This window comes from Chrysemys picta, chromosome 2 (assembly GCF_011386835.1).
Source record: "Chrysemys picta bellii isolate R12L10 chromosome 2, ASM1138683v2, whole genome shotgun sequence".
In the NCBI taxonomy this organism is placed as follows: Eukaryota; Metazoa; Chordata; order Testudines; family Emydidae; genus Chrysemys; species Chrysemys picta.
In genome coordinates this window covers 186,561,948-186,583,434 of record NC_088792.1, presented here as the reverse complement: position 1 = coordinate 186,583,434, position 21,487 = coordinate 186,561,948, and the positions used below count along the sequence as shown (strand labels likewise).

The window sequence follows — 21,487 nt, the reverse complement described above, 5'->3', positions numbered from 1 at the left end:
AACAGACTCTTCATACCGTTTAGTCAGCAAAACCAAAGAAGTCAATTTGCCAAACACAAGGATAAAACCAGTTGGCGTTTTATTTGAGAGTCCTGCGTATTACAAATGAAGTGCAGCTTTGTCAACTACACATAATGTAAACGCTGAATCAGTTGCTACTGGGGTTTACAGGTCTGGTTCAGTGGCAATTTCACTCAAAACCTTATCAGCCACAGTGGGCTTCAGTTTCTCACTTCTGAGCTCAGAATTCTGTTACCACACCTACATTTTGCAGTGTGAATGAGCCAGGTGTTAAACTTACAATGGTTTTCTGGACTTGGGGAACTCCTATGACATGGTGCAGCCCTGTAAAAGAACTAGTGGTCTTATTTTAAATGCTTTTAATGTACATAAGTCAATTAAGTACAGATGAAAGGAGTCAAAATAATGCCCTGTAGCTGCAGAGAAAATACAGGTGGGGAAGCAACAATGCAAGCTTTCCCAATAGCCCTGTCAATGTATTTCAAAACCATGACCTGAAGGGATCATTTCCTAAGTCAGAACCTCAGTATCCATACCCATTCACTTCTTGCCCTCTCTGGGTATGCCAACACTAGTCCTCAGCCTCATGGGTGTTTGCATATTGTGAACAGTTTCCCCACTAGGAGCTGGGCCAAGACCAAACCACTTCCTAAAAGTTACTTGACAACCAGTAAATGGTAATGACTTGGCCACTGGGGATTTCAACTGCCATCCAATCCCCTGCTACCTTTAAAGTAAAATATAGAGAAAGAACAATGCATTATCTTGTAAGATGCTATGCTTTGAAAGTGTAAAGATACACAAAGTTAAATCAATTAGTTGATAATCATTAGATGCCACACAGGATTTTACTTTGAAAGACCACAGGCTTGCAGAAGTATAACAATTTCTGAACTCTTTAGTTTCCATTTTCTGTTCACCTGAGCACTTAATTATGCTGTTGCTGCTACAATACATTTTTCAGCCTGTCTGGTGGGCAGTGGTTTACACAATGTTTAAGTTGCTGGCTAAAGAGCTACCTTCCTGTACTTGGCACAGCTGTCTGTGTTCCCATTCTGATCTAGAAGGGTTTTACAGTCACTCTGCACAGTGGGGTAAGGCCCTCAAGAGAGGCAAATAGCAGGTGGGTGGAAGTAGCAGGCATTTAACTCTCTTCCACCATTGCAGGAAGCAAATCAGCACTTTTTTGATAGTCAGACCTGATCTTTGTATCCCTTAGTTACGTAACTTTGCTACTACCTCCCATTCCCCTGACCTGCAGACAATTTTCACCCCACATTTGCCCCTAATCTCACCCACCTGTGTAGTAATAAAACCAGCTGCAAGACAACTGCAGTATACTTCATGATCCTGGTCATCTATGTCTTCAGAAAGAGATGAAAGGAAACAAGTCAGGTCAGGAAAAAAGTCTGACTTTTCTTTTTTAAATGAGAGTTGGATCAGGCCCTAAGGTAAGTTCTTACTAATCGACTAAGGAACTGATATACTACACATGTAAATACATCTAGTCAGTTACAACCGAAAGGGCAGTGATTTCATGCTTGAAATGTGCATCTGTTACCAGTCTGAAAGGGCGTGCTGTTCTGATTTTAAAAACCCATTTGGGCCTGATTAGTCTTTGAAGAGGTGAGCACTGGACATTCAAAACTTGTTTATTTTTCATTTAATAGAAATAAAGCAGTTTTCTGTATTTGTTGGTCTGGCTGTGCCCGTTTAGTGCTCTGCAAGAAATGTGAGTTTGATTCCTGCTTCTGGTATCCTATTCTCTAGAGAGTGAATACAACCTTGAAAAACTAAAAAGGAAAAAACCAACCACCCTATATTAAAAGCCTAAAGTTTGGCTCCTAATTCCATCTCTCAGCTCCTGAATGAGTAGCCTGATTTTCAAAAATCAAACCAGCTGCTATTGAGGACAAGTATAGCAGTTTTTGTTTTTAATGTTAGCCTCTATCTTTAGCACTACTGCCCTAGGCTGAAATCTTGTCAATGCCTAACTAATGAAGGCTGGGCCTGAGCAGTCCTTGGATGGAAGACCTCAAACTGTAAGAGCCTGAAATTGCAAGCTGTGCATCATGCTGTAGTCTAGCGAAATCCTCTACTGTAACACATGAGAAAAAAATTAAGTATCCTCTGGGAATCTTCTCTCTGCATTTACTGACTTTTGTGCCATTAAAATATCAACTTTAAAAACATTTTTGTGCATAAGAGATAGATTGACATTCTATGACTAAAAATTCTTAATTTTTACTATAGGGAAAACAGGTGTGCAAGTGTGTGTACAGTTCGCCACGTAACAACAAAAAAAAGCCAGTTGCTTTCTCCGGTTCTATCGATTGGTCAGCGTGCTTCTGTTTGACATAAAGGCTTCTGTTTTAAGGTCATTTTTTACTTCAATTCTTCCAGCTGTTGGATGAGTTTTTTTCAGCAACGTGGGCACCTAGGCAAGTCACATAATAGCCAATGATTATTAAAAAAAAAAAAAAAAAATTAAAAAAAAAAAAAAAAAAAAGGGCCATGGAGCATACAAGTGCTGGCCAGTTCTCAGGAAGCCTCCTTTGAAGTGTCATCAAGCTTTGAAAAGCTATGAAAGTCAGCACAAAGGATTCTGGGGTGCATCGGAGGAGGAACAGCTGCAAGTACCTGGAGGGTCAGGCTGCTCCCCTGGCCCCAGCACAAGTGCCACCCTCTCTTTTTCTTTGCTCTTTAGTCTAGTCTTTTGTTCTTGTTTCCCACCCAGCTCCCCCCTGTGATCTTTTCTATCTGGGACTTGTTTATAGCTCCCCCTCTCCAGCACCAAACTACATCTGGGTGAGGGGTAGGGACGAGTGGGTGGGATGGGGGGAGTGTAACAGCAGCATGGCTGAATTGAGTGCCATAGAAGCAGAGAAAGGATGGCTGTGGCCATGTACATGTGAGCCGCTCCTGTTACCAGTTACACTAGGGGCAGCTTTCAAGGGATTGCCTGCCTCGTCACTTCTGGCAGCAGCAAATACTTGCAGGGTGAAGCAGTGCATCTTAGGTGTCACAACTTTCCTTTGCCCTGTCCTGTGCTCCCCCAATGCCTGCTTAGGGAAGCCTACCCTACACTACCTTCCCAAGTTGGGGGATATGGATTTCACCAATTACTTCCATAAAAGTGGAAGTTGTATCCCCGTCCACCCCCCCTTGATCACATCCATTACAAATTCCACAGTACACACTGAACACAGGAAGTAGCAGTGGTACTGTGCACACAGAACGCAGTGGACCTCTTTAGCCAACCATACGTACTTGAGGAGGTAGTGAAGGTTCTAGATGCCGTCCAAGGAATGAAAGTAAACGCCGCCAGATAAGGCCGCTTCCCAAAAACATAATCCCTGTCACCAGCCAAAATGCTCGGTGGTCCTAACAATGGAAAAAATAGCCATTAATCATGCAGCTCTTTCTGTGGAAGAAGGGTCCTCAGTGGATTCCCTCCCACACCTCTAATTTAAACCCCTCTCCATCCCCTCCAAAGGCTCCACAGTATGGTGAACTTCCTTGGCTGGGGAAGGTTGGCTGAGACTCTGGGTTATTGCAAGGCAAAGTGATCCACTTGATACACCATCATTTCCAGAGCACTGGTGTGCTGGTCTCTGCACTTTAGTGTTCCTCACTACCACACTAACCCACATGCACGGTTCCTTTCGAAGATAGCTCTTGTTTTTACCAAGAATTTAGAGATTTCCCCCCACCTCATTTTTTGTGTGTGAAGGCGGCGATGAGGAAAGGAAGGAGAAAGAAGAAATCTCTTCCTTTTTAAGGTAATGCATGTAAGTGTGACAGCTACCAGCAATGTAAGTGTAATTATTTAATTTACAGTAGAGTCATGGCTCCACCATGAAGTCTAGAAAATTATTTAACTGATTTACACCTTTGCATATGAAAGTGACTCTAATACAAACTCCAAGACCTTTCAGAAGTATGAATGGCTGAACATTACCATGCCTATTGTCAGCCACCAAGTACAGTATTGTCCTCCCTTTTCCTCCTGGAGTATTACTCTTCCTGATCATCCAGAAGAATATCCTGCAGCAGAGTCATAACTGAACAAGCCATGAACTAATTCACGACAAAAGAAAGTCATTGCACTAAAGCTGGAATCAGTGGGCCCAATTCTCTCGCTTTACACCAGTATAAAACTGAAGTCTTATCAGTGAAGAGTGTTATACTTAACAGAAAACCTGGGTTAAGTCAGTGCATTGGTACCCATGTTGTCTGTCAGTAGTTATAAAATCAATTCTAAAGCAGCACTGGTTCTCACCTCTTCAAAGGAGGATTCCAAGTTCATACCAAAAGCTACTCCAATCAGTCCAAAAAGAGAGAGAGAAAAAGTCCCCATGGTCAGCTGTAAGTTCAGTCTCATCATCACATTACGGTGGCTGAAGAAGGGAGAAAGATTTATGAGATGAACACAGATGTTTACTTGCTGTCTAGTAATAAAGTTTTACGCAGCATGCACTACATCAGAACAATTGACGGAGCAACTCACACCGGTATTAAGCAACACAGAAACAAGAGCTAGTGTATCAGGTGATTTTTCTCCAAAGAGATGTTTTGAAACTGCAGCAGCAATGCACCTCTCAGGAAGCAGACTCTGCTTTGCAATCAGCAGGATCTAGGACATCTGGTCACACCTGTTATAAATGTGTGTGTAAAGTAACAGTAAAAGTTTATGGAAACTTTTGTTTCTTTTTGTTTTCTTACCGTTAACTATAGGAATTTGTAAATGACTATTTAAAAGAAACATTTACTGTTACCTTGCAAGTATACTTACAAAGAAGCAGAGGGTCAGAAAATACTGTGGACTGTAAAGCAGAGTCTACTCTGGGGCATTCCACATCCACCTCTTCTCAACTTTTGCTGGCCTCCTGATGGGAGTGTCCACTCTGAATGCTTCTTGTGGTAACTCCCCATTTAAGGAGGAGGAGAGAATATCATACACTGCTTTTCAACAGTGGCTTATCTGATACACTTCAAGATGTTAAGACTGTATAAATTATTTTTAAATACAGAAAACTGAAAAAGTTGATTAGTGCGTAATAAATTTCAGCCTTTTTATTTACAATAGTTTAGTCTTAATAAAAGCTAAATATTTGATGCAAACTAAGCTGATTACTGTATCATCATGCTTAGTGTGGATGCAACATTTATTGGATAGCAGAAGATGTGATCCAGAAAAATCAGGGGCATACTCTTGACGGTAGACACCAACACTTAAGTGCAACCTACATTTAAGAGTCAATTCAAGTGTCAGTTTTGCTGCATTACATAGCAATTCTTCATAAATAAGTTATATTTTCCCCATGAACATCTGGGTATTTCTTTTAACTATTACCTTCCCAGAACCACAAGGAATAAGAGCCTCCCAGTCTTGGTTCCCAATGTCTGCTCTCAGACTCCAATTCAAAAAAGGGTAAAACAGCATAAATTTCTGCAAAGCTTCTGACAGTATAACAAGTAGTATGTGTCATAAGGATAGTTAACCTGTCCAGGTTGATGAAGATGATACTTTCGGAATCATCAATCAATACTCTGAGTTCACGTGCTTCATTAGCGAGATCTTCGGCTTGTCTGTAATAATTCTCCAGCAGCAGCTCCATTTCCTCTGCATGGTCAATTCCAGACATGCTCTCCTCACTGTGAGCAACAATTTATATTTTCTAGTTAGGGATCAGCAATGCACTTATCAACATGTTTACATGTTCTGAAGCATGGGCCCAGAATGAAGTGACAAGGGAAAAACTCTCCACAAGTCCTGTTTGACAACAATGCTGCAAAATCCAATTAGGCACATGGATTCTGCTGTTACAAAAAGAGTGTCATGGAAAAGAAGGTACATGCTTTTCCAATTTCTATTAGCTGAAGAGCAAAAGTCAGTTACTTTGGTCAGTAAAATGGGTAATATTTGCCCTGCTATAAACATGCACAGGCAAGGTATAAATATTAGTGTCCCAGCATCACATTGTGACATTTTTAAGGGAGATTGTTAATTTTCTGGTGCCCTCAAACGGTGGAAGTTGACAGTGATGCTGTTAACACTCCCTTCTGTTCCCCCATACAGTGAGGTCTAAGTTATATACATAAAATTGAAATCTACTTGGCACTTACACGTGGTTTTTAGTTGCACATCGACAATAACTGAAGCATTTTAGTTGCAGCATTTTGTGGACACAGGAACTGATGACAGCAGCCCAACAGTCAGTATGTGAAACTGCTGCCACTATCCCCCTTCCTGAAGTTTGAGAGATCTCAGTCCTACTGGATGAATCATAGGTGCCTGGTAGCATCCACAAGGCCCAGAGCACCTAGCCAGTCACCTTCTCTACAACAGGCATACAGGTTTCCGGAGTTATCTTTTTGGATCTTTCTTTTGACTAGGCAAACAGTGAGGTCTTTGAGAGCCACGATAGCCTCTTGTATTTTTAAGATGTCAAGGAGAACTTGGAATAAACCCCCACCCCTCTCTTCACCCAGTGACACGACCTTAACTGCACTATTTGCCAGGAGGAACTGGATACCCTCCAATGTCTCATGTGGATACTGTTGAACTTGCTTACCTGATCAAGGAGCAATTCAAAGAAGTCTCTCTGAAGCGGTTTTTCCATAAACTAGACCCGTGCCTAAGGACTCATGTGTCTGAGGTAACTAGGCCACTGGAAGTGATAAAAGGACCCTAATCTCTCTACTAAAGAGAGGGTCCCTTTGAGGCAGACTGGCTGTTCACTTCAGAACTTTCCAAACCTAGAGGTTTCAGTTGCATGACCTAAGGGGGTGGCTATGGTCTTAGACGTCTTCAGTTTCTGGTGGCAGAGGCACAAAGTGCTTTGACATGGTCTGTACCAAGCACCCCAAATCCAGTTCTAGTTGGCTTGATGGTGAATGCCTTTACATTCCTCTATAGCTGTAGAAACAGGAAGACTGACCAACAGACCCAAAGGATTTAAAAAGTAGCTTCCAACACCTTTGCTTTCATGAATTAGTCTCTACCACCTCTCCAAAAAACACTCCCTCTGTCCTACAAGTCTTTGACATTTGGCTGCATCTCCGCGTGAAGATATGATTAACATAGCTTTCTGTCTACAAGCACCAATGCTGGAGTCAACGTACGAGAGTACATTGATGGCATCAATACACCTCACGTCCGGCTCCTTCCACGCCTTCTTAGGTACACTTCTTGATTTTACACAATGCATCCCTTCACACCCCACCTTTTGGATAATTATGGTCTATTTAGATTTGAAGCTGTGCAGGGCGGGGAGCTATATCATGCACTTGGTGTTGTATAAATAATACTAACTTGCCATGAAGTGTGGGGTGTAACTATCATTTGGCATTATTTACATGGGAACTGAGGCAGGAAGCCAGTTTGCTCTTAGCTTCAAGTCAGATATACCAGTCAGTCAATATGCCCTGGATTTTTAAGTAAGGGTCAGACTAGCAGCTTGTCATCAATATGGGACATATGGTTGGTTATTTTTGTTGTTAGAGTGGCCACTGATGTGCGCATGATATTGTATCAGGACACAGGAGCGATGTCATGTGGCTATTTCAGACATGTACGGTTCTCTTGGGATGCTAATTTATGTACTTATAGTGGCTATGAAAACAGTGCTACTACTGTGGCGTTATATGTCCATCAGGGGAGCTCTGCTAGTGGGCAAAGTAAACTTCAAGGATAGCATGCCAGCTTTTATATACGGAGGTAGGGCAACTGATCCACCGCAGACAAATTGTAAGTGGGGTTCTTTATTTCATTTGTGAAATATTGTTTTTTTCCTCCCTAAAAACCTATCTTAAAAGTTTTGTCTGAATTGGAAACTGACATTTCCATTTCTCCTTCTGTTTCCCCATTCAGTGATGGTTGTCTTTTCCTCCCCTTTCCATCTCCTGTTCACCAAGGCTGGCTAGCTAAGTCAAACAGCGGATGAAGCAGCATCTTCGATGCTTCCACCCTAGTATCAGTAATGCTGCTAACACTATGCTCACACTGCGATGATGGGGTACAACACCTTTTAAAAAGAGGTAAAGCATTATGGTTTAAAAACATTGTATAGATTTTTTTTTTTGAGGGGAGAGGAGAGAAGCAATCTAATCTGGTATTCAGATTGACTTTGGACAAGACATTTTAAAAAGTGTTCTGAATTACCCAACTTTACTTACAATACTTGTGGATCTGTCCATTTAGTTAGACAGAGCTCTTCTATTAATTCCTCTTCATCTAAAATTTCCAGGATTGTTTCTTTGAAAACTTTAAGATCTGTTTCTAATTCTGACAAACTAAAGAAAAAACAAACAGGCATAAACAATCAGGCAATCCCATTTGCATTTTTGTAGAGAGGTAATATTTTCATTTTCCCTGGATCTTGCCAGAATGAGTCAATGGGGAAGAGTTTCTTAGAAAATGTAAATCCCCATTTTGCATTTAGCCACGGTACTGGTCCAGTCTGGGACCAACTGCCCCCAAATCACCAAAACCTTAACTGAAAAGGATTTAGCGGTGTATTCTGGGCATATTTCAAGGGTTCATGAGCACTCTGAGAAACAAGTAATTTGATTCAGACAATTGTATCGTCTGTTGTATTGACGCATAGCATAGCCCAATAAGTTCACGTGTACTCAAATGGTTTGAAGAGTGGTTTGAACTCTTGATTTTACATTACAATGAACATATTAAATTGCCTAGTATTATTTTTTTTGCATTATACACAGTTTTAGAAGGTAAACTACAAATCCCAAAGTGGGATTTCATTTTTCCCAACTAGATAGTTCATACATTTGAATTTACAATGACAAATAAGTTGCACAGCTCAAAAGCAAAGTTTTCTAGAAAATGTATATTGTACACTATTTTCTGAAGTTCAGCTATGCTCTCCATTGCTTACTCTTATTTACCTCTTGCCATTTTGTAGCAAAATGTGTACTTTACTTCTATCCACAGACAGTAGCTTGGGGTCCACTAGAGCTTCCAGCGTCTCAATGATCTGAGGCTGCAAAATGTTAAGTCTCCCTTGCAGATTGCTGATCTAGATAATAACATGATCCTTCATAAGAATTAAAATCATCCTTTTAGAACGGTTTGGGCAACTGACTCTCTCACTGAGCACAGAATTCACTGTTACAATCAGGTATGCAGTCTACTTTTTCAATACATAGGTGTTATCTGGAATACAGCTAGCCTTGACAAGATCATATACCCACCGCAATAGTTTTTGAACAAAATTTACATAAAACTGAAACATTACGCCAATTACTGAATAAACGTGATATGAGGTTCATGTGTCTGAAATTTGGTCAACCTTAGGTGGTGTCATATTTCCATTAACATTCATAGTCTTTAAAGCCAGAAGGGACTATCATGATCATCTAGTCCAGGGGGTCTCAACAATTTTTTTGGTGGCCTCAAAGTGCGGCCACTAATTCTTGCTGGTGGCCGCTCTGACAATTTTTCCTAAAATATTTAATTAACTTTATGAAAAACAAATAAATATGCACCTATACGTATCCAAATCATAATTTATAGGGTATTTTTTCAGACTCAATAATAAAAATACTATACAGTTGTCGCTATTCTTTACTGGACCTACACAGAATAGAAACACAAATAAAGTGGCTTTGCACATTCTTGTCTTTTTTTTGGTTATAGTTTCTAAAAGATTTGCTACCTAGTAAGTCTGCTGCTGTGAAAAGTGATATTTGTGTGTTTGTTAATATCACTTTTCACACCAGACTTACTAACTAGCTGGGAGGGAGTGAAAAGTGATATTAACAAACACACAAATATCAATTTTCACAGCAGACTTACTCAGTCCTGGCAAGCCAGGAGACAAATAAAGTCCTGGATGGGGAGGTGGGTAGGGAGGCAATGGGGGCCAGAGGCGATACAGGGTGGTGGTGAGCCCAAGGCTAGCATCTGCCGCAGTGCGGCTGGGGTCCAGGGATAGAGCCAAATGTTCCCTCTAATTTTTTTAGATCTGTGTGGAATGAATTTTATGATGTGCCCCAATATGGAGATGATGTGTGGGGGGGTTGGGGCAGAGGGTTGGAGTTGGGGGCTCTGACTGGGGGTCTGGGCTCTGGGGTGGGGCTGGGGATGAGGGGTTTGTGGTGCGGGAGGGGACTCGGGCAGAGGATTGGGGAATGGGGGGGTGCGGGCTCTGGGCTGGGGCCGGGGATGAAGGATTTGGGGTGCGGGAGGGGGCTCAGGGCTGGGGCAGAGGATTGGGGGATGGGGTGTGTGGGCTCTGGGGTGGGGCAGCATGAGAGGTTTGGGATGCAGGCTGCCTGGGGCTGTGGCAGGGAGAGAGGACTTCCCCCAGCCCTCTCTTGTCATAGCAGCCAGGACAGTGCCTCTCCTCACCGAAGCAGCTCCGGGGCTGGGGCCAGGGGAGAGATGCCTTTCCCTGGCTGGGGCGGGGCCGCAGAAGAGGCGCCTCTCCCCACCTGTGCAGCCTTGATAGCCTGCTGCACAGCTTAGAGGGAACTTAGACCAAAGCCTGAAGCCCCACAGTTGGAGCCTGCCGCCCGCCATCCCAAGGCTGAAGCCTGAGCCCCCCAACTCCTGGGAAGGGAGGGAAGTCACTGGCTGTCTGCTCTTCCAGTATTCATGGATCCAGGGGGGGACAGGATCCAACCCCTGCTGATGGCCCTGGGGGACAAACCACTGCTTTCCCCGCCTCCTCCCGGCCCCCCGGTCACTGCCCAGGAGGCTGTGGCCACAAGAAAAGCCCCTGGGGGTCGCATTTGAGAAATGCTGATCTAGTCTGACCTACTAAATAACACAGGCCAGAGAACCTCCCCCAGTAATTTCGGCAGCAAACATAACTTTTATGTTTCAGCATATATCTGTCAATCTTGATTTAAAAACTCCAAGTGATGAAGAATCCATCATGTCCCTTGGTAAGTTCTTTCAATAGTTAATTCTCCTCACTGCTAAATGTTTGTACAGATCCCCCATAACCGAAAGAAACAACAACAAAACAAGCCTAAAGCAAACCCAAAATATTCCTAAAAATATTCCTAAATATTTCCAGAACAGAAAATTAAACTGTCATTCCCATGAAACAACATTTTCAAAAGTAGCTAAAGTAACCAGAAGCTCACCCAATATTGCAGTATTGCTTCTATGGCTCTAAATTCAAAGGGCAAGGAATATGTAACTAGCTGACCTTCTCCAGACAGCTGAGATGCAAGTTCTTGGAACAGCCAGTGCTCCATGTTTAAATTGCGATAATCTAGTATCAGAAGAAACTCTGGTGTTACCACAGCCTTCAAAAACTGAAAGAGAGAATGCAGTTAGGCAGCCAGCTAATACTTTATGAAGGTTTCCAATTTTCTCACTGCCACTTAATGCATTTCAGAATTCGGTTTTCAATAAACCCACTTCCCATAAGGGGACTGTTATGATAAGCTTTGTTTTTTATTTACCTAGATTTGTTTTGCCACACTCGTGTCCAGGGTACCCAAGTGTCTATCTTCCACTGTCATTCCCCCCAACCCCTGAAGTATATGGACCGGAGTGACATCGGAAGCACTTTCTTTAGTGTACTTGAGGAGGCCTCTGGTGTTACTGGAGGGACAGGAAGAAAGAAAGATTCTCCACATTTTTAGCTGTGCTCATCCTGTGCCTCTAAAAATTCTCATCATGCCCACAAAGGGAAAAATTTTGGCCCTCCTGAATAGAGACGGCCATTCTACAAAAGACAAGGAGCTCATTATTATGAAGTGCAACATGAAGTGCTTCTGTTTGCTAGATATTCAGTGCCAGGGTTAAGGACAGATGGATAATAATATATGCAAGGCCATAGATAGCCAGTATTAAAAGGGCCCCTGGATCTCACTAGAACATGACTGTATTGGCAATCGAGACATAGTTCAAGTGTATTTTAATGTCTATTGACACCTATAAAGAGATTTAAGACCCACTGAAGTTAATGAAAATAAAAATATCACTTTACCTCCATTCTAATGATAATCCTGTTGTTTCTAGTTGCAATGCTCATTAGATGCTGAAATCGTAGATCTCGAGCTTGAAGACCCAGTTCCTGGTACAATTCTGTTTTCTTTCTTTCTACCAAGAAGACATTTAAAAAGAAAAATCTTATCTGGGAAAAGTAACATGTTTTATAATTATGGATTAGTCTGTTTTGCAGTCCCAGAAAGAAACTAACTCGATAGTGCTTTCCCCCCTTGATCATCCAATATAATTCTGTCTAACACAGCAAAATAGTCATAACTTGGGTGAAAGAGAACTCCCTTTGTTTACTAATAAAGAAAAGTCTAAAAGTAACCAAATTAACAGGCAAAGACAGTATGTTTCATGTTAGAACACATTAGCAAAGCTCATGTCAAGCACGTGTCATGTCACAAAGGTATCCCAGGAAGGAAAAATATACTGGTGATGGACTGGGACAAAGAGGAAAAGGATGAAAGCAAAACGGAACCACACATGACAGATGGTAGTCATATTGCTTAATGCACTATCGGAAGGTGCTCAGATACTACTGTGATTAATACAGTATAAGAATTTGTGTAGAATAGACGAGCAAAACCAAGGGAAATGCTGCAACACCGACAGTTATCTAAACCCATGAAAGCTTCTTGAATTGAACTCTCTGTCCAGTATAAACTTCCACTTAGAAAATTCTATATTGTACAAAAGAGCAAATAGGAAAAGAAAATGAAAACTCTACCTACCAAAAGAGGTAAGATTTCCTTCTTTGTCAAATTTCATCTAAAGGGAGGAAAAGAGAAAAGAAAACACAAGAAGTAGGTATTTTGTTCTCACAAAGCTGCTATACATACAGGAAAAGAGATGTGTGAAATTGCTTATAGTTGCTTTGAATTTTAGTGGGTGACTCAGTCCACTTATTAAGGAGGGGCAAGGTATGCTATCCTGTCATCTCTGCTAATACTCCTCAAGTAATTATGAATGCCTTAGACAACATATTTCAGGTCATTTGAACATGTGGAAGTTACACATAGTACCTGGAAAGCAGCACTTATTAAAATATTTTTCAGACATACACCAATTAAGTTCATAACTATATCTTTGGCTCACACTGATATCTACTTCCCAGGAGGATTTTTTTTTTTTTTTAAAAGAGAATGAGATTTTTGTGTTGGCACAAGAAGGGCTCTTTACATTTTGTGTTTCAGGTTTTGTTGTTTCATCTTGTGTTGTTTTAGCTGAACAATTTACAAGGCAAAAAGCAACAATAGTAGGGGGCTATTCACTCCCTGATTTTTGAACGGTATTTACTGTGTAATTCCACTACGTGTAAGTGAAAGAATAGATAGCATGCTAATGTAACGAAGCAAGGAATAATTTGTTTCTAACATTTTATTTACTTTTCATTTATATTCCAAAGTATTAACATAACATGAGTATTTTCTGTAAACTTAAAGTCATTTTATTGGAAAAACTGCAAGAATTGATTTGATCAAAGCTTTTGCACTCTTGCTTTGAGAGATGTTGCTTATTCAAGAGCCATTCATAAGTTTTTTTTAAAGCTAGTAGTTGTATATAAGAGGAAACAATTATGTGGTCCTCATTGCAGGATCAGGGCCTGTATGTGTACCAATGCTCTCAACAGTCTGCTTTCACGTGTGATCACATCATCTTCCAGTGGCAAACAAGGAGGTTGTGAACAGATTGTTCGCTATGAATGGCTAGCCTAGTTCTCTCAGCTGCATACCTAAAAAAAGATATTCTTCCTTCAACCATTGGCTGTCCTGCATTGCAGCTACCACATTCCGTGACATTAATAACAAAAAAAAGGCAAAAATAGTGTATTTTTAATAGCAAAAGCATGCATTTTACAACAATTCTTCAAGAGTTAAACTGTGTCTTCATGATTAAATTGTGAGTTAACAAAAATGATCTTCTCATAAAAAAAGCATGTTGGTATTTTGCTAGCACATTATAATAGTCCTGTTGCAAATATATCGACAAACATAACTTTCCCTCAAATTAGGGTTTTTAAAACAGTTATTTAGTAATATCCACACATTATGAACACATCATGGAGAACAACCAGTTCTGTCAAATAATAGTTTGAGAAAAAACACATGCTGATTAGCTTGGAAAAACTGTCCTTTGTTGAAACCTTTCAATACACTTACCACTGCAAACACAGGGACTACGCTGGCTAAGGTGGCTTGAGAGGCCTCTGTAGTTGAGTGTCGACCCAGTTCATCTGCAGAAAGACCCACAGCAGTTATAATTTTCTATTACCAGCACACGGTCTTTTGATAGATACATACTTTTTTCCTTCTCTTGTACACTAGGTGGAAAATGGTCATAAAGAATCCAGTTAACAGATACAAATTTGCTTAAAAACAAAAAACCCAACTGATTTAAGAGGCACCGTCAACTTAAAATCTAATAGAAATAAAATTCCTTGAGCCAATGTTTGTGGCTTTATGACCAGTTTTCTTATTCAGAATGTTTCTCCTCATTATTGTGTGAAAGACCCATACAAACAGGAAAAACTGACTATGCCTAAAATACCATCAAGTCTGCAAAGTAAACAGATTTCCTTTCCACCTGTTTGTGGTAATCTTGTTTTACTTGCAACAATCATAGGTAAAAAAAATAGAAATTAGATTAAATTGGAGTATCCTTTAAGAACACAAAGCAGTTGCAATAACACTCCAGTCCTACAATGAGCTCTGTGCAGCTAAACAAGTCTGCCTGCATGAAGTTGACTGCAGGGACTGGGGCCTACATTTGTTGAGCAAATGAGTTATTTGTGCACTGTGGTAATGAATAATAATACCTAGTTCTTATATAGTGCTTTACAAAGCAGGTCAGTATCATTATGTCATTTTACAGATGGGAAAATGGAAGCACAGAGAAGTGAAGTGACTTGTCCAAGGTCACCCAGCAGGCCTGTGGCAGAGTAGGGTATGAAATGGAGGTCTCCTGAGCCAGGCCAATGGTCTATCTGCTAGGCCACCTCCCCTCCTTATCTAACAGAAAGGCCCTGCAAACATTCACATGCTTTGTGCATAGTAGTCCCACTGACTTCAGCGAGACTACCATTTGTCTGAATGTAAAAAGTGAGTAAGTGTTTGCAGGATGGAGGCCTTAATGCGCGTTTCATACTGCATGGGCTGCTGGTAAACGACTGACAGGCTCAGCCAGAACTTCAGAGGAGCAGTGTGTCCATTTCCTTAGTTAACTGTTAAATATGTAGACATAAGCCCATTTGTCTTTTAGTTGGGTGTTACTGGAACAGAGTTTGGAAATCATAGCAATGGTCTTAATGCTGCCACTGACTATGTGGGGGCCACCCCATGCCTTAATTGGCCCCACGACACAGCTCCCAACCAGTCAACTGCAGGATCAGGTCCACTCTTTACAATTAGGCACCTAAATAAAAGCTGCCTGCTTTTCAAAGGAGCTGGGCACCCACAACTCCAAAATTCAGGCCATTTATTTAAGGTTTAGGCACCTAGCGATGAAATTCTGGCCTAATACTTCAGGAAGATATAACAACATTTGTAAGCGCTAAACGGATGCAGAAACTAACTAGTACCCCAATTTTAGAGACACAGTCCTGATGTTTGGGGCTTTGTCTTATATAGGTACTTATTCCCTCCTCCCCCGTCTTGATTTTTCCACACTTGCTATCTGGTCCCCCTAAAACACACACTGATAGACTTATAACTAACTACCTATTCCCTGGAGCCATTTCCAGGCCTGAACAGGGTGGAACACTAACTGTGCACCCCATAGGGTAACCGGATAGCAAGTGTGAAAAATCGGGGCAGGGGGGTGGGCGGTAATAGCGACCTATAGAAGACAAAGCCCCAAATATCAGGGCACCCGGTCACCCTAGGAAGTGGAGACCTGTGCCCGGGGATTTAAGGCTTGCTCATAGGATGAGCGCTTGGCTGCAGGATTAGCGCCGCTGTGGGTTCTATAAAAGCCTCTGCCCGCGGTGGTGCCAGCCCCTACCCTGCAGCCAGCTCTCCCTACGCCAGAGCAGCCAAGTCCCGGGGCGAGGAGTAGGAAAAACGCCCAGGGGAGGCACCGGGGATGACGTGAGAGGCTAAATCAAAGGTGGGGCTTTCACTCCACAGCCGATCCGCCTGCCCCCCGGCCGGGCAGCAACGAGGGCCGGCTCGGCCGTGTGCAGTGCCCCCACTCCCAGGGCACGACTTACTTGCCCAGCGCCACGGCTGCCCGCGGGGAGCTGCGGCCCCCAGCCGCGGCCGGCGCTGCCCAGGCCCGTGCGCAGCGCAGCAGGGCCCCCCGCCGCCGCTCAGCCGACGAGCCCACCCCGCTGCGGCGAGCAGGCGGCAGCAGCAGCCCCCGCGCCCGTAGCGGCCCAGCGAGGCGGGGAGGAGCCAGCAGCTGAACATGGGCACGCTCCGCGGGGGGCGAGCGGGCCCCGGCTCCCGGCCACTTGCAGGCCCCAGAGGCGCCCGCCCGGTTGCACACACGCGGGAGCCGGGCAGAGGAGGAGCTGCGCAGATTAGCCCCTGCCTAGGGGCGGGGTCTCGTGCTGCAGAGCCCCAGCCGTGGGCGGAGGCAGCCCGCTGACTTGCAATGCCGAGCCCCAGGTCCCCGCGCGGGGCGCCCTGCAGGGGAAAGCGCCCCACTGCCTTCTCCGCGCTGATCATTTCCTAGTCCTTAGCCCCAGGCAGCACCCTCGGGCCTGACCGCTCCTAAAGGTAAGGGGCTGACTGGAACCCTCTTGGCCAGGCGAGGAAACCCAGGCATGGAGAAGTTGAATGACTTGCACAAGGTCACACGGTGAAAGTTAATCGGCCCGCTGGGCTGGAGAGATCCCAGCTGTTCGCATCTCGCTCTTGTGCTCTCTCCAGCAGGACTGGGATCTGGGGGGCGGGAGGGGGAGCACCTGACAATGAAATGGGATGTTCTTATTTTTTTTCCCAGTTTGAGTTCGGCACAGCTGTTTTGCCCTAACCAAACATCTTGTAAGCATATCAACCAAATACATTTTGAACGTACATCTAAGCACCAAGATTAACTGGTCAATTGAGGCTCAAATTAAACTAGGATTTAGCTGCACTTGAAAGTTAGGAAGGATTAGGTTAGGGTGTGAATTTAAAGCTGTTCCTGAGTGACTCCAGCTTTGGGGACACTAACAGCTGAACAGGAACAACTCTGTGTGGAGAGGCTCTCAGTAATTTACCCCTCCACTCCCATCACCAAATACTACTTTTAAAATATTCTGTTCTAATATGAAGCTCTAATGAAAATACTGCAAAGGAATTCCCTTTCTTTCATCTGCACTCAAACCACATAGATTGGAATTAATGAAACGCTCCCACCCAAACCAAACCCTTTAGCAATATTCTATCATCAATGTTGCACTTAGAAATTCCTGTACTGTAGTATTCAATGGAGAAAGTGGAGCCAAGCTGGAAATTTAGATTACTAATTAAATATGAGCCTCGGTTGACTAGCTATTGCTTATGGTTATTATACTATATTTCTTAGAACCAAGAACTGCAAATATCCTGAGCTGTGATCCCCTTAGGAACTGTGACCTTTGTTCAGCAAGGGTGCCTAAGCATGTGCTTAACTTTAAGCATATGCTTAGTTGCTTAAGTGTTATCCTGAATAGAGATGGACATAAGGACATGCATTAAGTGCTTTACTGAATCAGGCCCTGAAACTTTTGAGGTAAGAGAACTGGAGCCAAATTCTGCTTTCCGTTACACCTGTGTGCGTTTAACGTAACTCAATTGAGAGCAGAATTTGGCCCCAGCCAGCTCCCACTTCTCCTGCAACCGCCCCTTTTTGAAGACATTTACGGTGATAATGTTTTACAGTCACTATGCACAAGTGTAAATGACTTCACAAGGTGCATGGTCATGATGAAGCAGGTTCACAATCTTCAGTTCCTGTATAGTGATACTTCAGTTCCTATATACTGAAGTCAAGGGAGTTATTCCAGCTTGAACTCAAATGCATTTGAAAGCAGAATTTGGCTGCTGGTTTAGGGCTTGATCCAAAGCCCACTGAAACAAATGGCTGTCTTTTAGTCTTAATTTTGTTGGGTCACAGTAGGTGGCAGTATGTGCAACAGTATTGGATTTAATAATCTTGGATGCCAAGGATACTTTAAACCAGGGGTGTCAAACTCAATTGCACAGGGGGCCAAAACTCAAAACTCGCGGGCCGAACAGTATAACCATTTATTTAACAGACTAAATATTTATGTTTTTTAACCATTAATATGAACCAAAATACAGGATATCATTCCAAAATAAATACATTTCAACTTAAAATATTTTGCTCTTCATAAAAAAATATCCTGTCAATACAATACATTCAAAATCTGTACATGCTGGAATATTAAAAAATCTGAAAATATAAATAAAAAATTGAATTTAAAGCAAAAGTATAATCATAACAAATCATAACATTCCATTTTCTTGTCCTATTTAGTCAGAGCCTGATACTTGGAGTCTTTTCTTTGCAACAAGTTCGTTTATGTTTGGGGTTAGGTTCTGTGTTGTGAAGATTCTCAGGATCGATTGCAGGTGTTCATCAGTGAGGCGACTCCTGTGTGACGTTTTGTTAATTTTCATCACAGAGAACAGCTGCTCGCACAGATATGTGCTGCCAAACATGGACAGGATTCGAGCCGCATGTTGGCGGAGCTGCGGCATCGCTTCAGGAATGAAGCGAGTGAACTGTGCTGGCCCCGCAGTGTCGTACTTTGCCTTCAGTGTCCCGTTACATTGCAGTTCTATCAGCTCCATCTGCATTTCTACAGGTGCGGTTTCCACATCGACTGCAAATGGGTTGCGAAGCAGCTCAAAGTTACTTTTCTGTGCCTCAAAGTCACTGAAGCGCCGTGCGAACTCAGTGCGCAGCGCGCTGAGTTTTTCAGCAAAGGTGGCATTTGGGAAAACTGTGGCACTTTCTTGGTTCCGTATTACTTGGCAACAGGGAAAGTGAGACAAGTTGCATTGGTGCATTTGTGTCTCCCATAAGCGCAGCTTCACTTGAAATGCCTTCACTGCATCATGCATATCGGTTATTATGTGCTCCCGTCCCTGGAGTTGAAGGTTTAAAGCGCTAAGATGCGACGTTATGTCAGCCAGGAACGCCAACTCACATTTCCACTTTTCATCCCGCAGAACTGTGCAGTCTTTCCCCTTACTGTCCATGAACTGGCAGATTTCCTCTCGCAGCTCAAAGTGTCTTTTGAGAACTTTTCCCCGACTTAGCCACCGGACCTCCGTATGATATGGCATATCGCCAAACTCGCTATCTATTTCCCGCAGAAAAGACTGGAATTGGCGGTGATTTAAACCGTGGGCTCTGATAAAGTTGACGGTTTGTGTTACAGTGTTCATCACATGATCCATTTTTAGGACTTTAGCACTCAGCGATTCCTGGTGTATGATGCAGTGATACACTGTCAACTCACCGGCACAGTTCTCCTCCCGCATCTTTGAGCGCATCCTTCCCACCAGTCCATTTTTTTCACCACACATAGCAGGTGCGCCATCTGTTGTAAGTCCAACGAGTTTTTCCCACGGCAGTTTCATGTCGGTTACACTTTGAAATACATTTCCAAAGATGTCTTCTCCTTTCGTTGTCCCGTGCATCGATTTAATGTCCAGTATTTCCTCTGTTACGCACAAATTGGAATCCACACCACGGATAAATATCGCCAGCTGTGCAGTGTCAGTCGCGTCAGTAGTTTCATCCACGGCAAGGGAGTATGCAACAAAATCTTTTGCTCTTTCAATCAACTGTGTTTTCAAATCAGTCGCCATCTCACAAACCCGATTAGCAACAGTGTTTCTGCTGAGGCTTACATTTGCAAACGCTCGCGTTTTATCTGGACAAAGGACGTCGCACACTTTCATCATACAATTCTTTACGAATTCCCCCTCGGTAAACGGCCGTCCTGATTTGGCGATCTCTTCGGCCACAATGAAACTTGCTTTCACAGCAGCTTCACTTTGTGATTTTGCTTTGGTGAAAAACGTCTGCTGGGATGTCAAATTCTTCTTCAACTCCTCTACCTTTTGTAGCTTCTGTCCTGCGCTCAGGTTTTTGAATTTGTTCTCATGTTTCGTCTCGTAGTGCCGTCTTAGGTTATACTCCTTCATTACAGCGATATTACTCCCGCAAAGGAGACACACTGGTTTACCTGCAATTTCAGTAAACATATACTCATTCTCCCACCGGCTTTGAAAGCCTCGGTTTTCAGAATCAATTTTTCTCTTGGCCATTGTTGGGGTCTAGCTTTGATTTGATATTAGCGTTGTATACATCAACAGACCGCGAACTTGAACCGCGGCTTGCCGTTGGCGGCAATTGCACTGCATCATGGGATTTGTAGTGTGTGTTATTGGGGCGTCATATCACAGGGCCATTAAAAACAGATATATAAAACGATTTCGCGGGCCGGATATAATTGTATGGCGGGCCGGATGTGGCCCGCGGGCCTTGAGTTTGACACATGTGCTTTAAACAAAACAAAACATGGCAATACCAGGCACTGTAGAAGATAACGCAAGAGAGTGGGAAAGTAAGTTAACATGCACCATTTCTTGGAAGTGACTGCTACTCATGTAGGAGCTATAGAGAAGCACCTGAATAAGTAGAATGAAAACACTGGGGGAGTATTTAAAGAGTTTATATTGGAAATTATATTTAGCAAATTTGAAAGAAATCCTTGGCAATTATAAAAGGAAAGCTTATGTTCTTTAATTTGCATGAGGACAAAAGGGAAAAATATCGGGTTTGTTTTTTCTTTTATCCATCCATTCCCCTGGATGCTTTCATAATAAATAAAAATAGACTGTCAGAACTAAAATCAATAGCAAAAATATCATTAGTTCACATGATTTCATACAAAATAGTTGCTCATCACAATTATATTAATTGTAAGATCCACATGTCTCACCGATGACTCCAGCACCTCCTTCTCCTAATACCTATGGAAAAAGACAAGCTTTACAGAGTGTCTACAACAAGGGTGGCCAACCTGAGCCTGAGAAGGAGCCAGAATTTACCAATTAACATTGCCAAAGAGCCACAGTAATACGTCAGCAGCCCCCCATCCGCTACCCCTCTCCAGCCTCCAGTGCCTTCTGCCCACCGGCAGCCCCCCCATCCGCTACCCCTCTCCAGCCTCCAGTGCCTTCTGCCCACCGGCAGCCCCCCCCATCCGCTACCCCTCTCCTGCCCGCCGCAATCAGTTGTTTTGCAGGAGGCTCTGGTGGGGAGGGGGGAGGAGCGCGGGCACGGCATGCTTAGGGGAAGGGGCAGGGGCCTTGGAAAGGGTGAAGTGGTGGCAGGACCTGGTCAGAGCAAGGGGTTGAGCAGTGAACACCCCACAGCACACTGGAAAGTTAGCATCTGTAGCTCCAGCCTCTGAATCAGCGCCTATGCAAGGAGACGTATATTAACCTCTGAAGAGCCGCATTTGGCTCCGGAGCC

At 43.1% G+C, this 21,487-nt stretch overlaps 3 protein-coding genes across 8 annotated transcripts in view; 1 reads left to right on the top strand and 2 right to left on the bottom strand.

Annotated features, from left to right (window-relative positions):
• Positions 1 to 365: 365 nt before the first annotated feature.
• On the bottom strand, positions 366 to 16,671 carry MRS2 (magnesium transporter MRS2). The gene is made up of 11 exons (XM_008164464.4): positions 16,212 to 16,671; positions 14,164 to 14,237; positions 12,736 to 12,772; positions 11,997 to 12,109; positions 11,143 to 11,316; positions 8,935 to 9,065; positions 8,203 to 8,319; positions 5,527 to 5,679; positions 4,304 to 4,421; positions 3,292 to 3,405; positions 366 to 2,458 (listed from the first exon to the last, which is right to left on the bottom strand). Exons 1-11 carry the CDS (start codon positions 16,669 to 16,671, stop codon positions 2,348 to 2,350), a joined length of 1,602 nt encoding a protein of 533 aa, XP_008162686.3. The 3' UTR covers positions 366 to 2,347.
• Positions 16,019 to 21,487, top strand: part of DCDC2 (doublecortin domain containing 2) — a 136,385-nt gene continuing 130,916 nt past the window's right edge. For 2 of the 6 annotated variants that reach the window (XM_065581984.1, XM_008164466.4), the window contains exon 1: positions 16,584 to 16,722. The gene's annotated coding sequence lies outside the window, so the exon portion shown is untranslated. Of the gene's footprint in view, positions 16,109 to 16,583; positions 16,723 to 21,487 lie in introns of those variants that run through there. The other 4 variants (XM_042860485.2, XM_042860484.2, XM_042860482.2 and 1 more) reach the window with 3 other exon arrangements.
• Positions 18,204 to 20,509, bottom strand: LOC135981025 (general transcription factor II-I repeat domain-containing protein 2A-like). Its single transcript, XM_065581980.1, has one exon. The coding sequence runs from the start codon at positions 20,272 to 20,274 to the stop codon at positions 18,466 to 18,468; it is 1,809 nt and encodes a 602-aa protein (XP_065438052.1). The 5' UTR covers positions 20,275 to 20,509; the 3' UTR covers positions 18,204 to 18,465.

Coding starts and splice junctions, on each gene's coding strand:
- MRS2 (XM_008164464.4), bottom strand. CDS start 16,671: ATGATCAGCGCGGAGAAGGCAGTGGGGCGCTTTCCCCTGCAGGGCGCC. Junction 12,773..14,163: donor TAGTCCCTGTGTTTGCAGTG/GTAAGTGTATTG, acceptor TCCTCCCTTTAG/ATGAAATTTGACAAAGAAGG. Junction 3,406..4,303: donor TGGAATCCTCCTTTGAAGAG/GTGAGAACCAGT, acceptor TTCCATTGTTAG/GACCACCGAGCATTTTGGCT.
- LOC135981025 (XM_065581980.1), bottom strand. CDS start 20,274: ATGGCCAAGAGAAAAATTGATTCTGAAAACCGAGGCTTTCAAAGCCGG.